We start from the raw sequence: 15,835 nt of genomic DNA on the forward strand, positions 1-15,835 counted from the left end.
GTAACAGCTTCTACTAAAACCTTACTTCCAGTGTGATTTAGCACAACCTAGAACAAGCACGAAATAGCTTGTAAAGAAAATGATTTTAACAGAAATCCATTTCTTTTTTTTTCATTAAATACAAATGCATAGCAAGCCCAACAAGCTCATGATACCATGTGAGACATAAAAAAATAGATTAAATCCTGAGTCTTGAGACTTTCAGAATGTTCCTTTTAATACCATTCTGCTATGCTGTCTTCAATTTATTGTGTTTTTCTAATCATATTTAAGATGAATATTCTCTTTTAGAGCGATTTAAGTGACTAAGGTACTTTTTCGTTTGTTTGAGGGAGGACTTTCAGTCTTTAAAGTCTAGAAAAACACCTTTTTCATTCTTGTTTCCTGCTGAACTGAGATGATTTTTAGATGGCTTGTAGACTCCTTGTAAGTAGAAGAGAATAGAATAGAATCAACCAGGTTGGAAGAGACCTCCAAGATCATCCAGGCCAACCTAGCACCCAGCCCTAGCCAGTCAACTAGACCATGGCACCAAGTGCCTCAGCCAGGCTTTTCTTCAACACCTCCAGGGATGGTGACTCCACCACCTTCTTGGGCAGCCCATTCCAATGCCAATCACTCTCTCTGCCAACAACTTCCTCCTAACATCCAGCCTAGACCTTCCCCTGGCACAACTTGAGACTGTGTCCCCTTGTTCTCTTGCTGGTTGTCTGGGAGAAGAGACCAACCCCCACCTGGCTATAACCTCCCTTCAGGTAGTTGTAGACAGCAATGAGGTCATGCCTGAGCCTCCTCTTCTCCAGGCTAAACAACCCCAGCTCCCTCAGGCTCTCCTCATAGGGTTTGTAAGTAGGAACATTTGCAAGCAAACACAATGTTACAGTTAATGCAAAACATGTTTAATGTACAGCTCAAGAGTTGACTGTTTAACATATTCTATTCTTTCAATTGTGCACTCCAGTTAAGACAGACCTCTTGTACATAGCCTCTCTTATATATACGTGGACTTTATGACCTCTACTTGTTTTACATCAACTATTCAGACCCATGCCAGATTGCAGTCACATGAAAACCATTTACATACACCTGGTGGCTATGTAAAATAAACAGCCAGTGCAGCCTGTTAGGAAGCATTACTAAGTTTTGCAGCTAAGAAACTGCTGTATTTTGTTTGTTTTCTAACATATTTTCTAGTTTTGAAATGGAATTATACTAATACATTGCCTTTGCTCTGTTGAGAAGGATAAAGGTTACGGCAGAAGCTTTTAAAATTTAAATCTCCACCCTCCTACTTCTATTCTCCTTCTCCTTATTCAAAATGACTGTGTATATAGGCAGTGAAGCAAAGTCACAGGATCACAGGATGTTAGGGGTTGGAAGGGACCCAAAGAGATCATCAAGTCCAACTCCCCTGCCAGAGCAGCACCATACAGATCACAGAGGAACACATCCAGATATGCCTTGAAAGTCTCCAGAGAAGGAGACTCCACGACCTCTCTGGGGAGCCTGTTCCAGTGTTCTGGGACCCTTACAGTAAAGTTCCTCCTTGTGTTGAGGTGGCACCTCTTTTGCTGCAGCTTACACCCATTGCTCCTTGTCCTAGCACAGGGGCAAGTGAGCAGAGCCTGTCCCCCCACCTCCTGGCCAGCCCTCAGGTGTTTATAAACATTTATTAAATCCCCTCTCAGTCCTCTCTTCTCCAGACTAAAAAGCCCCAGGTTACTCAGCCTCTCCTCATAAGCCATGCCCTCCAGTCCCTTAATCATCCTCCTAGCCCTCCACTGAACCCTCTCCAGCAGATCCCTGTCCCTCTTAAACTGAGGAGCCCAAAACTGAATGTAGCACTCGAGGTCTCACCAGGGCAGAGTAGAGGGGAAGGACAACCTCCCTTGATCTGCTGGACACACTCTTCTTAATATACCTCAGGATCCCATTGGCCTTCTTGGCCACCAGGGCACATTGCTGTCCCATGGATAACTTGTTATTCACCAGGACTCTCAAGTGTCTTTCCACAGGACTACTCTCCAGCAGACCACCTCCCAACCTGTATTGGTGCAGTTTATCATTCTTTCCCAGGTGCAGGACTCTGCACTTCTCCTTGTTGAACCTCACTTGGTTCCTCTACCCAGCTCTCATTAACACTTCCAATGTCATTAACACTTCCAGTAATCAGCCTCAGTCTTCCACTTGGTCCAAGCATCATTACAGCTGACAGCTGAGGGACATCATCTGCATTTCCATAAGCAAAGTGGACAATTCAACATTTCTGGCAGCTGAGAAGTAATGACACTCTGGCTCCTTCTTTGTGATTTGGTTTGGTTTGGTCTTCCTTGCCAGGACCCTGCCCCTCTCATACTGTCAGGAGCGCTCATCACACCTTCCCAGGAGGCAACACTGCTCTATGAGCCAAGAGGAAATCAATTGTCCACTTTTTTCTGACTCTTCTGTCAGGTTGAGGGCTCAAGGTGAAGCAGGCAGTGCGGGCAGGTTGGGTTGCAATCACTGTACTGGCCTCATGTCAACACAGAGAGAGTCCCCAGGTCTGAAATTCCTGCTCTAAAATGCAAATGGAGCCAAGGCACAGCTGTTCAGTATATTTTTTACTTTATGGTCTAACCATGACATTGGTTATAGAGCTCCTGACAGAAGGCATCACCCATCACACTCATGAGCACTGTGATTTGGTGGCTGAGGGGGAGTCTGATCCCAGTTCTGATTATCTAAATCACTAAATACTAAAGGAGCTCCTGTGGACTTAGGCTGCTGTAAATCAGATCGTAGAGTGCACCTAGGAGTTCACACTGCGTTACAAGGAACTAATTACTTATCATAGCAAGGTAACAATTGCACTTTGTGAGACAGCAGAGAAGAATGACTGCCTCATATACCTGAAAACAAGCAAAAAGTAAGTTGGGGGAGCTGAAAACAAAACCTGCAGAATGAAGTAAGAATCATTTCACAAGCAAAAATGGAGGAGGGAAAAATAACATTAAAATCTCTCTGGCAACTACCAGAAATTCTGTTTGCAAATAAGCAATGATCAGTGATAATATTCTGCGTGTAAAAAACCATGCAGAGTCTGAGCAGCTGGAGTAAACAGACTTGTAGGCACCTTGCAGGGAGCAGGAAATGTTGCTAGACCGCATGAAGTATAGACTGAGAGTATCAAATGAGATCAAAGGTTAATTAACAGGAAACTCAATACAGTTACTCACTTGTTGATCTTGCAGTTTAACTCCAACTACCCTGAAGGTGTTCGTGGCCGTGTTGTGGTATATGTTGATTCTGCTGAATCCCTGCTGTCCAGGTTTGATTGGCACCCATTTCTTACTGGTATCGTCATAGACCATAACTGAAGCCCGGGCTTGGCAAATACTCTGTTCACTAGAGAGTGAAAACAACAAAATCAGGCAAAAAAGCCATCGAGTGCACTAGCAAAAATACCTAAAGGAAAAGAAACCAACAGAAATTATCAGAACTACTTGCAACACATGTTTTATAAGAGATTTGCTAATGCTTTCAATGCAATCTGCCTGCTACATTAAAGCTGGCATATACGTGTTCATGGGCTTAACTCTGATATGCTGCTGTTCTGAACTGATAAGCTATTTTATGTAAAAGCATTAGGCCCTGAGGAATAACTTGTTTCACACAAATGGTATGAAAGCTATCCGATGGTCTGAATGCTCGATTTATGGCATGTACCTATTGGCAAGCAAAGCCTTTCACATCTGCATGAAAACTTATTTTTGTCTTCCTGACAAAATAAATGTGACATCCACAGCTGAGTTACACATTTAAAACTGGAAGCAACCAGACCTTGAACCAAAATGTTAGGTAAACTGAAGAAATCACTTATGCTAACCCATCTGATGCCTAATACCCAGACTGACTGACACACTTACAACTCCCAGAACACACGCTGCAAAACACACAGAGACTCTTTTTCCTTCACCAGAGCCACAAAGAAAGCAGGAAAGGGGAATCCATGAATGCATTTCAGTGTTAATGTAATGTAAATTAAGCCATTATTTTGTATAGCATTAATATAGCAATAAAAATATAAAGGGTGAGTGCCAGAAGAATGGAGCCGGGCTCTTCCTGGTGATGCCCAATGATAGGACAAGAGGCAATGAGTGAAAGTTGAGGCATAGGAAGTTTCATGTAAACAGGAGAAGGAATTTTTTCACTGTGAGGGTGACAAAACACTGAAACAGGCTGCCCAGGGGGGTTGTGGAGTCTCCCTCTCTGGAGACATTCAAAACCCTCCTGGACACGTTCCTGTGTGATCTGGTATAGGTGGTCCTCCTGGCAGGGGGGTCGGACTGGATGATCTTTCGAGGTCCTTTCCAGCCTCTGACATTCTGTGGTTCTGTGAACTATTTTTGTCCTGTAGATTAGAAATTTCTCAGTTCATTACCTCTTCCTGACTAATGTATACATGCCAGATTCTGCTAAAACACACCTTTCATGTGCAAGAAATGCCACCAGCAAATACTGTTGAGATGACATCAATATGGATCAGGAATTCAACTTCCACTCTCCTGACCTCCCAACCATTTTTCTTAGAGGAAAAATAAAGAGTTCTTTTTAAAAAGAAAAATGAATCCTCAAAATTTTGGAAACATGAGACCTTCATATGCAAGAGGGATATGCAATGAGCAAATAGTGCAGATTAGGCCTACATAATGCAGTTAGGATTTCTATCCTGAGAAGATATTACGTTCATGAGCATCCCATTAACTTTAGACATATATATATTTATATACACCTCCTTTATTTGGTCCAAGCTGTACTAAATCATTTTTGGCAGTGCAATACATGAGCAAATAGTGCACATTAGGCCTACACAAAGAAGTTAGAATTTATATCCTGAGAAGATAGTAAGTTCACGAGCATCCCATTAACTTTAGACATATATATATATTTATATACACCTCCCTTCTTTGGTCCAAGCTGTATGAAATAATTTTTGGCAGTGCAATATCAAATGGTAATCCTCTTTGCACACAAATCCCTCATCTCCTCTCTCTTGCATGTATTTCTTTGTTTTTGATTTTGCCTCATTAATGCCTCAATTGCACACAAACACATGAGAAGCTTCTGGATGTTGTTAAACTGTATCCTTGCACTGCTACTGCGCCAAATTTTACCACTGGCATACTACACCAAATGTCGCAAACCCAAGCCCGCTTGATCCCATCACTGTGTCATCTTTTTAATGAAAGGGAGCACATTACTATAAGTAATAAGAGGATCTGGGTAGATTACAGCATCAATTTTCAATCTTTTCTGATTTGTGTCTCTTAAAAAGAATTCCAGGGCAGATGTATCCTCCACTACACACTAAAGCCTACTGATGCCAGACCGCTTGATCAGTCACTGCACGGTCTCCAGCACACTAAACTCCTCCATGCTGTGGGAAAGAGCCTGAAAACTCTTCACAACATTTACAGAGGGAGTGATGACACTGGCAGACATCTCCATAAAGAACAAAGTAAGAAAATTCAGAATTAAGTTGTTTTTTTTTGTCAGGTAGCATGGAAAAGGCTGGATTCTGACACTGAATTGGATAGGGCTGGGTGCTAGGTTGGACTGGATGATCTTGGAGGTCTCTTCCAACCTGGTTGATCTATGAATACATTCAGATCATAACAGCTGAACATTATTTTACTCATATTATTGAAAACTTACAAAATCAAGCTCATCTATCAGTTGCTGTGACTTTGTTATGTGAGATACTTGGAGAAGAGCTGTGCCTTTGCTGAAGTACTTACCCAGCAAATACCTTTCCATCCCTTTTTTTAAGGTAAGCTAAAGCAGCTTCTCCATATCTGACACTAGCAGTTGAGGGATTTGAGCTTGCACCAGTCTGTCTAATCTTCCAGCTGGTGCAAGAGGCACAGACTGGCAGTAGCAGCAGCATTGCCTACATCTTTCAGACCTGCCCAGGGATGCTCACACTGCTTTGGATTTACAGATGGGGAGGACAGGACAGAAATGCATTAGGAAAAGGCAAGAACACTGGATTAGCTTTGCCATGTGGAAGTAGAATGGGTAAAAATAATCTCCAATGCAGTCCTGTGGCTGGATGATGCCTAACTGCCTGGACAACCACATGTCATGTGTCACCTCAGCTTCAGAGCTGGGAGGGGAAGTGGTCCAGAGCCAAAGCAACCTCCTGCCCAGATTGCAGACAGGTTCCCAGAAAACACGGTCTGTGGGAGAGTCACGTCCAGCCAGTATAACACCAGGTCCTTCTCCTTAGTCCCTGCTGGTCACTACAGGCCTTGATGTGCTAAGCAAGCAAGACTATGCCACTAGTTTCATCAGAGCTAGTCTGAGACCCAAAGTCTTCTCCATCTCAGAAGAATTTTGGAACTCACAGTTGCCATGGGCAATTAGTCAAAATTCATTAAATTATTCTTATTTACAACAAAGAGAACACAGTGAACCCTACAGACATGAATGTCTTAACATGGTATTATTTCATAGAATCATAGAATCAACCAGGTTGGAAGAGACCTCCAAGATCATCCAGGCCAACCTAGCACCCAGCCCTGTCCACTCAACTAGACCATGGCACTAAGTGCCTCAGCCAGGCTTTTCTTCAACACTTCCAGGGATGGTGCCTCCACCACCTCCCTGGGCAGCCCATTCCAATGCCAATCACTCTCTCTGGTAAGAACTTCTTCCTAACATCCAGCCTATGCTTCCCCTGGCATAACTCAAGACTGTGTCCCCTTGTTCTGTTGCTGGTTGCCTGGGAGAAGAGACCAACTGCCACCTGGCTACAGCCTCCCTTCAGGTAGTCGTAGACAGCAATGAGGTCCCCCCTGAGCCTCCTCTTCTCCAGGCTAAACAACCCCAGCTCCCTCAGCCTCTCCTCATAGGGTTTGTGTTCCAGGCCCCTCACCAGCTTTGTTGCCCTTCTCTGGACACCTTCCAGCACCTCAACACCTCTCTTGAATTGAGGAGCCCAGAACTGGACACAGTACTCAAGGTGTGGCCTGACCAGTGCTGAGTACAGGGACAGAATAACCTCCCTCGTCCTACCGGCCACACTGCTCCTGATGCAGGCCAGGATGCCATTTGTAATGCCATATCCAGATTCCAGTGGATACAGCAGCTTTGCCTTCAGACTGCTGTGACTAAAAACTGCAGAAAAGAACCCCTCTACAACCCCATGATTGAAATATGGATGTAGACCCCAGAAGCAATATTTAATGCATGACAACCGATTGCCACTGTAATATAAAGCAACACATCAAGCTCAGTCTCTGCTCTCTCTGGAGTCAATGGAAGTTTTTCATCATTCATATAAATGGAAACAGGATTAAGCCTGTTATCTGGCCTCCAGTGAAATAACAGAAAGGAACATAAAACAAGTACAGCACGAGGGGAATCCTTTCCTGCAAAGCACCTCATCAATCTTTCAGAATCTAAAATGCCCCCAGGGACCCATTGCTAGCTTTCTGTCTCACCCTAAAAAGAGATGTAACTCACTATGCCTGAAGACTCTCTACATGTCCTACCTACCAAACATACAACTCTCCCAGTGCTTTAAGGGGGCTTCTCTGAAAACAGGTGTATAGGGTTAACACTCCTGGGGGAGTGACCCTGAACCTGACCCTAGGGGTCTTGGCCCCTCCTCAGGGGTGGGCCACACTCCAGGTGATGGTTAGCCCACTCCCCCCACTTCCTGTGGTATAAAAGACAGGAGTTCTCCTGTCTCTTCCTCTTTTCGCCCTCTTGCTCACTACCTGCGTTCATGACCGCACACACACACTGACACTGTATACCAGCCACGAGGCAGAGACCCCATCACACTACTCGGGTTGTATCCATCCCTGTTTTGTATTTTGCTGTTTTCCCTTCCTCATCCTTTGTAAACTCCCCTACCTCCAATCCCTTTTTTTTCTAAGTTATTGTTAAACTTTTCCTTTTTAACTTCCAAATCGAGTGAGATTGATTTATTGGGGGTGTCCCTACCTCTTATCTCTCTCCCTGTCTTTCGGGGAAAAAGGAGGGGGAGGAGGGGAGGGCACTCTATAAACTCTATAAATTCTATAAATTGTCATTGGGTCTACCAAATTTATAAGAGTCTCTGGGAACTTGCATTTGAACCCAAGACAATTTATTTGGCGTCTCAACGTGGGGCTAGGTAGAAAGAATTCTTTCAGAGAAGATTTGGAAGTTAAAAAATGGATATTCTGACAGTCTTAATCATTAACGCTTTTGGATGTCTGTTTTGGGGCTGGCTGTTAAAGTTTATAAGTTACCATGTCTTCTGGATTGTCATTGATATGCTCTGGGAATATTCTAAGCATTTGCCTGCCCGAGTCTATGCCTATTTCCTGAATTCTGTTAGTAATATCACTGTGTTTAGAAATGTTTCTGGAACATGGAATCAATCTGAGTATATGCATTGGAGCACAGAAGCTCCAGATATTTTGGGCGAGAAATGGTACTGGATAGCTGTTATTTCACTGTGTGTAAATGTGGGTTTGGGAATTAATAAGATAGCGGTGAACTGGGACACGTGGAAATATCGAGTGGGCGCCGCCATTAGGGTGCTTAGGGGGAGGGGTGGTCCTCACTGCCCCAGCTGCAACTGCGGGGGATGGGCGACAGGGCAGACCGCCCCTAGCGCGGCTCCGCCCCGAACTCCGCCTCCGGTCCCGCCCAGGGCAGCCCCCCGGACCCTGCCCCCTCAGCCCAGCCCCCTTCACCTAGCGCCAATAACCACGCGGCCAGCAAGATCAAATCAAAACCCTCCCGCAGATGCCGATCCAGGGCAAGGGACCTCTTCGGGAACCAGCACCCCCCAGCAACAGCAACCAGCTGGAAATGGACCTGATAATGGAGTGATCCTTATCAGCTCCACGCCCAGAAAGGAAATCAGGCACATAAGGCAGGAGTATGCAAGGGCAAACGGACAGTCCCTTTTAGCCTGGCTTTTGAAATGCTGGGATGCAGGAGCAGAAACAGTGGACCTAGATCACAGGGAGGCGAAACAGCTGGGATCCTTGTCGAGGGATGGAGGTGTGGATAAGGAGCTGGGAAGGCTCGATGGTACCCACTCACTTTGGGCCAGGCTTCTGATAGCTGTGAGGTACAGGTACCCGACTAAGGATGACATGATTTTCCATCCCCTTAGATGGACAGATATGGAACAGGGGATCTCATACCTGAGGCAAATGGCGGTTCAAGAGATAATTTATGGAGCCGACCAGAGGCCCTCGGACCCTGATGATGTCCGCATGAAGCCAGCCCTCTTAAAGAAACTGACTCAGTGTGCCCCTTCCACATATGCCCCCACATTGGGAGCACTGCTGCTGGGCAGAGACCCCAACAACCTTCCCACAATCAGGGAGTTTGTGAATGACCTAAGACAGTTTGAAGACAGTTTGTCGAGGAAAACCTTAATTGCCACTGTAGAGACCCTCACCCAAGAAATGAACGAGCTGAAAGCCTCTTTCTCTGAAATGCAGAAGGCAGAGGATGACTGCTCTTCACCTTCAGAATGGGTGCAAGTCTCAGCTGTAAGGAACACACGCCGCCGTGCTCCTCCTCCTCCTCCCCGCAGGAGACCAGCCCAGAGCAGACAGGGTACACACAGGGGGTCACTCTGGAGAACACTGTGTGACCATGGGGAAAACATGGATAGATGGCATGGCCAGCCCACCTCAGCTCTATGGGCCAGGGTAAGGGAACTGCAGGGGACAAACACAGGGAATAACTCCTCCAGAAGAGGGGTTGCCCCAGTGTCCCGCAGGCAGCGCTCTCGCTCAAGGGGTGGTGAAGCCAGTAACTCAGGTCCATGTGCCTCATGCAGCCACACTGCTCAGAATTAGAGGTGCCCTGTCTCCAGCCAGGCGGAGGCCAGGGATAACAGAGTATATTGGGACGTGTTTGTGAAATGGCCTGGCACTTCTGAAGCCGAGAAGTACAGAGCGTTGGTAGACACCGGTGCCCAATGCACTCTGATCCCCTCCAGCCACAGGGGGACAGATACTGTTACAATTGCAGGAGTCACAGGGGGGTCTCAGGAGTTGACTGTGCTGCAGGCTGAGATAAGCCTCACCGGGAATGTGTGGGAGAAGCACTCCATAGTAACTGGCCCTGATGCACCTTGCATCCTGGGGATCGACTTTCTCCGGGAAGGGTACTTTAAAGATCCGAAGGGAAACAAGTGGGCTTTTGGCATAGCAGCTGTAGAGACTGCAGACAAAGAGCAGCTGTCTATCATGCCTGGCTTGTCAGATGACCCTTCCGTGGTTGGTACCCACAAGGTGGAAGATGTCAAGTTACCTATTGCTTCTCGTGTAGTTCATCGCAGGCAATACCGCACCAACAGAGACTCCCTGCTACCCATACAGCAGCTGATTCGCCGCCTGGAGCAGCAGCTTGTCATCAGCAAGAGCCACTCGCCCTTCAACAGCCCGATATGGCCAGTGCGAAAGGAGACGGGGGAGTGGAGACTCACGGTGGATTTCCGAGGCCTGAATGAAGTGACTCCTCCAATCAGCGCAGCCGTGCCTGATATGTTGGAGCTGCAGTATGAACTGGAAACAAAGGAGGCCAAATGGTATGCCACAATTGACATTGCTAATGCTTTCTTCTCCATCCCCATTGCAGAAGAATGTAGGCCACAGTTTGCCTTCACCTGGAGAGGAGTCCAGTACCACTGGAACAGACTGCCTCAAGGGTGGAAGCACAGCCCTACAATCTGCCATGGCATCATCCAGACTGCACTGGAGAAGGGTGGAGCTCCGGAACATCTGCAGTACATCGATGACATCATTGTATGGGGTGAGACAGCAGAGGAGGTCTTCCAGAAGGGTGAGAAGATCATTAATATCCTGTTGGATGCTGGTTTTGCCATTAAGAGAAGCAAAGTGAAAGGGCCTGCCAGAGAGATCCAGTTCCTGGGAGTTCGATGGCAGGATGGCCGACGCCACATCCCTATGGATGTGGTGAATAAAGTGGCCACTATGGTGGAACCCACTAACCGGAAGGAGACACAATCCTTCCTGGGGTTTGTGGGCTTTTGGAAGATGCACATTCCCGGGTACAGTCAAATTGTGAAACCCCTCTTTGACGTTACAAGAAAGAGGAATAACTTTGAGTGGGGACCTGAGCAGCAGGTGGCATTTGACCAGATCAAACGAGAGGTGGTCCATGCCATGGCCTTGGGACCAGTTCGAACCGGCCCAGAGATTAAGAACATTCTCTACACAGCAGCCGGTGAGAATGGTCCTAGCTGGAGCCTATGGCAGAAAGCTCCTGATGAGACAAGAGGCCGCCCACTCGGGTTCTGGAGCAAGGCGTACAAAGGCTCAGAGACCAAGTATACCCCCACAGAGAAAGAAATCCTAGCTGCCTATGAGGGAGTCAGAGCTGCCTCTGAGGTGATTGGGACGGAGTCACCACTCCTTTTAGCTCCAAGGCTTCCGGTCCTGACTTGGATGTTTAAAGGGAAGGGTTCGACTCCGCACCATGCCACAGATGCCACTTGGAGTAAGTGGATGGCTCTGATAACTCAGAGGGCTAGGATGGGGACTCTCGAGCGTCCAGGCATTGTGGAGGTCATCACCAACTGGCCAGAGGGCACTGACTTTGGAAAGCCAGCAGAGGAAAAGGCAGTGACCCGTGCCGAGGAAGCCCCCCCATACAGTGACCTTCCTGAGGAGGAAAAGGCATATGCTCTCTTCACAGATGGATCCTGCCGCCTGGTAGGCAGCAAGCGAAGATGGAAGGCTGCCGTCTGGAACCCCACACGCAGGGTTGCAGAGGCAAGAGATGGAGAAGGCGAATCCAGCCAGTATGCTGAGGTGAAAGCCATCCAGCTGGCCCTGGACATTGCAGAACGAGAGCAGTGGCCAATGCTATACATCTACACCGACTCATGGATGGTAGCAAATGCCTTATGGGGGTGGCTGAAGGAGTGGAAGAGAAATGATTGGCAGAGAAAAGGGAAGCCTATTTGGGCTGCTGATCTCTGGCAAGACATTTCTGCACGCCTGGACAAACTGCCAGTTAAAATCCGACACATCAGTGCTCACATCCCAAAGAGTAGAGCCACTGAAGAACAGCAGCATAACCACCAAGCTGACCAGGCTGCCCACATCTGCCAGATTGACCTGGACTGGAAGCACAAAGGTGAACTGTTCTTAGCTCGGTGGGCACATGACTCTTCTGGTCACCAAGGAAGAGATGCCACATACCAATGGGCCCGAGACAGGTCCGTGGACATATCCATGGAGGCCATAACTCAGGTTATCCATGAATGTGACATCTGTGCCACCATAAAGCAAGCCAAGCGCATGAAGCCTTTGTGGTACGGGGGAAGGTGGTCAAAGTACAGGTATGGGGAGGCCTGGCAGATTGATTACATCACTCTGCCTCGGTCTCGTAGTGGCAAGCAGTATGTGTTAACCATGGTGGAGGGAAGCACGGGGTGGCTGGAAACCTACCCAGTACCTCATGCTACTGCCCGTAACACCATTCTGGGCCTGCAGAGCCACATCCTGTGGAGACACGGTACCCCAGAGAGAATTGAGTCAGACAATGGGACCCATTTCAAGAACCACCTTGTAAGCAACTGGGCAAAAGAGCATGGGATAGAATGGGTTTATCACATCCCATACTACCCACAAGCTGCAGGAAAGATTGAGCGACACAATGGCCTGCTGAAAACCACCCTGAAGGCTATGGGAGGTGGAACTCTCAGAAACTGGGAGAAGCACCTTGCAGAAGCCACTTGGCTGGTGAACAGCAGGGGATCAGTTAACAGAGCTGGTCCTGCTCAGTCTGCCCTACTGCCCATAGTTGAGGGAGATGGAGTTCCTGTAGTCTGTGAAAGGAATCTACTGGGAAAGACTGTGTGGGTTGCTCCTGCCTCTGGTGGGGGAAAACCTATCAAAGGGGTGGTATCTGCAGAGGGTCCTGGTCACACATACTGGGTGATGATGGAAACTGGTGTTATCGAGTGTGTCCCTCAGAGAAATCTCTCTTTAGCTGAAAAGGTTTTGAAATCTCAGAGTTGATTCCATGTGTTCCAGATACTTTCAGGTTATCTTGTATAATAGTTGTATCATAGTTGTGCAATACTTGTATCATAGTTGTGCAATACTTGTATCATAGTTCATAAGGGGTTACAAGTTGTTTTTGTAGTTATACCCTCACCACTACACGGCGTCCAACAGAACCTACATCACAGCAGCAGCTATCCAGAGTCCTACAACATCGCATCACACCACGGCGTCCAACCAGAACCCTGCATCTGATTCGTCACTGATGCCCTGCAGTGAGAGACTGTTCCTGACTTCCCTCCAGAGGATGTCTACAGCCATCTCATCTACACCTGTTCCCCTGATGCCAGACACCAAGAGAGACTGTTCCTGATGTTTTCTTCACAGAGGGAAAAGACTTTCCTGAGTTCCAACAAGAACTGTTCCTGATTCACTGACTTTTCTTCCGTTCCTGCCCTGCTCACATCTCAGCAACCTGCACCGGGCCAGAGGAGCACATCGCCCTGAGATACAGCCGGGGACCAAGAAGGACTTCACGAACTCTTAACCCATGGACACTTTTCCCATCTTTGGAGAAGAAGACTGTTCTTAGGAAGGTGGAAGTGGTCTAACCAAGGGGTGGAATGTATAGGGTTAACACTCCTGGGGGAGTGACCCTGAACCTGACCCTAGGGGTCTTGGCCCCTCCTCAGGGGTGGGCCACACTCCAGGTGATGGTTAGCCCACTCCCCCCACTTCCTGTGGTATAAAAGACAGGAGTTCTCCTGTCTCTTCCTCTTTTCGCCCTCTTGCTCACTACCTGCGTTCATGACCGCACACACACACTGACACTGTATACCAGCCACGAGGCAGAGACCCCATCACACTACTCGGGTTGTATCCATCCCTGTTTTGTATTTTGCTGTTTTCCCTTCCTCATCCTTTGTAAACTCCCCTACCTCCAATCCCTTTTTTTTCTAAGTTATTGTTAAACTTTTCCTTTTTAACTTCCAAATCGAGTGAGATTGATTTATTGGGGGTGTCCCTACCTCTTATCTCTCTCCCTGTCTTTCGGGGAAAAAGGAGGGGGAGGAGGGGAGGGCACTCTATAAACTCTATAAATTCTATAAATTGTCATTGGGTCTACCAAATTTATAAGAGTCTCTGGGAACTTGCATTTGAACCCAAGACAACAGGGCAGAAAATATTCCTCTCATAAAGGTCAGCAAGAACCTATTGCCCCTGTGGAGTCCATTATTTTAACCATAAATCAACTATCAATAGCTTCCCAAAGCTCCAGCAACATTATGTTATTTTGGGGTCATACAACATTGATACTCAGGTCAACTACACATAACAGGTAACTATTATGAAGCTTAGTTGCACTATTATGCATAGTCACACTCCTTCATGAGAACAGTCTGTCAGATATCAGTACTTATATACAAAGTCATGAATGTAGCTTCTAGAACATGCCTTATTTTCCTAAGAATGCATTGAAGTTAATGAAAAATGGAGAACATTCATCAAGTTTCACACACTTGTCCAAATATTATTAATTGCCTTATTCACTCTTTGTGTCATACTAACATGCAAGCAGTTAGAGTCATCCACCTGGGTTGACACCACAGGGCAATTACATGTGAAAAAGACAAAAATAGCATCATGGAAGTGTTTTAATGACAACATTGTTCAGATCTCTGTGCAGTATCTACTCTGGTGTGCTACACTTTGGCAGGTGTAAGATTATTTATATGTGGAAGAAAGAAAATTCTTCCTAGTAACCCCTTTGCACCCAAATCCTAATATCCAACCCTATCTATTCCAAAACCATTGTCTCCTTAGTACTTTACATTTGTGGGATGGTAAATCTCTGCACCAGGACCACTTGTCTGCCTGAAGTTAAAGTAAATCTGCTTAACTTCATAGCTGACAGAAGCAGACTGCACTAGGAAATCCTTCGTTCACAGCACCTACCTAAAACCCAGCATTGACCATTGAGGCTTACAGAATATTGCTTCAATATTACAAAATTCTGATTGCTTTTATCCTAAATATTTTTGCAGATTATACTGTTTGTTTCACTTCGTGTAACCTATTCTGACTCTCTTCCACTTAATTATGTTTAGGATTTGTCTTTACAAATTAGCAGATCAGATAATTTGGTGTTAATCCTTCTTGAACAGGAAGCTTTCACCCTTTTGCTCAGCCCTAGTGGGAGTGGTGTCTGAGTGGCATGTCTGGGATGGCCACATAGGTTTGCTCTAGACTCTTTGCTTTGCTAGCTATGGTGCCAGCTGGAATGGGCTGCACGGGGAGGTGGTGGAGTCGCCGTCCCTGGGGCACTTCAAGGCAAGGTTGGACGTGGCACTTGGTGCCATGGTCTAGCCTTGAGCTCCGTGGTAAAGGGTTGGACTTGATGATCTGTGAGGTCTCTTCCAACCCTGATGATACTATGATACTATGATACTTCCAGTCTCAAATGCTCACATCTACCCCAAAGTTACCAGCTAAAGTACAGACACTACCTAAATCATCTTGGGGTGGCAAAGAGGTAGTGTTGCAATGAAGGCAGCTTCATCTAGAAATGTCCCTCCTGTCTCTGCAAGAATTTGAGAACTGCAGTGTTTTCTTTCCTGGCTTTTAGTATGTTTATGATTACTGAGGACTCATAGCCAAAAAAGATCCACAAAGGAGTGTGGAAAAGATACACAAGGAGTCTTAGGGAAAACATCTGTATTTTTTCTGAGTGATCACATGAGACTTAATAGGCCTGCTTGACTACTTGACTGACTGCAAGTAATTAAACAGGAGCATGA

General features: G+C 46.5%; 1 protein-coding gene across 7 annotated transcripts in view; it reads right to left on the reverse strand.

Annotated features, from left to right (window-relative positions):
- EVL (Enah/Vasp-like) overlaps nt 1-15,835 on the reverse strand; it is a 173,949-nt gene that overhangs the window by 70,454 nt on the left and 87,660 nt on the right. For all 7 annotated transcript variants that reach the window (XM_064175648.1, XM_064175737.1, XM_064175895.1 and 4 more), the window contains exon 2: nt 3,216-3,384. In XM_064175648.1, the coding sequence (XP_064031718.1) occupies nt 3,216-3,384 (169 nt within the window). The remainder of the gene's footprint in view (nt 1-3,215; nt 3,385-15,835) is intronic.

The sequence above is a fragment of the Pogoniulus pusillus genome, chromosome 1 (genome assembly GCF_015220805.1).
Source record: "Pogoniulus pusillus isolate bPogPus1 chromosome 1, bPogPus1.pri, whole genome shotgun sequence".
Classification (NCBI taxonomy): Eukaryota; Metazoa; Chordata; class Aves; order Piciformes; family Lybiidae; genus Pogoniulus; species Pogoniulus pusillus.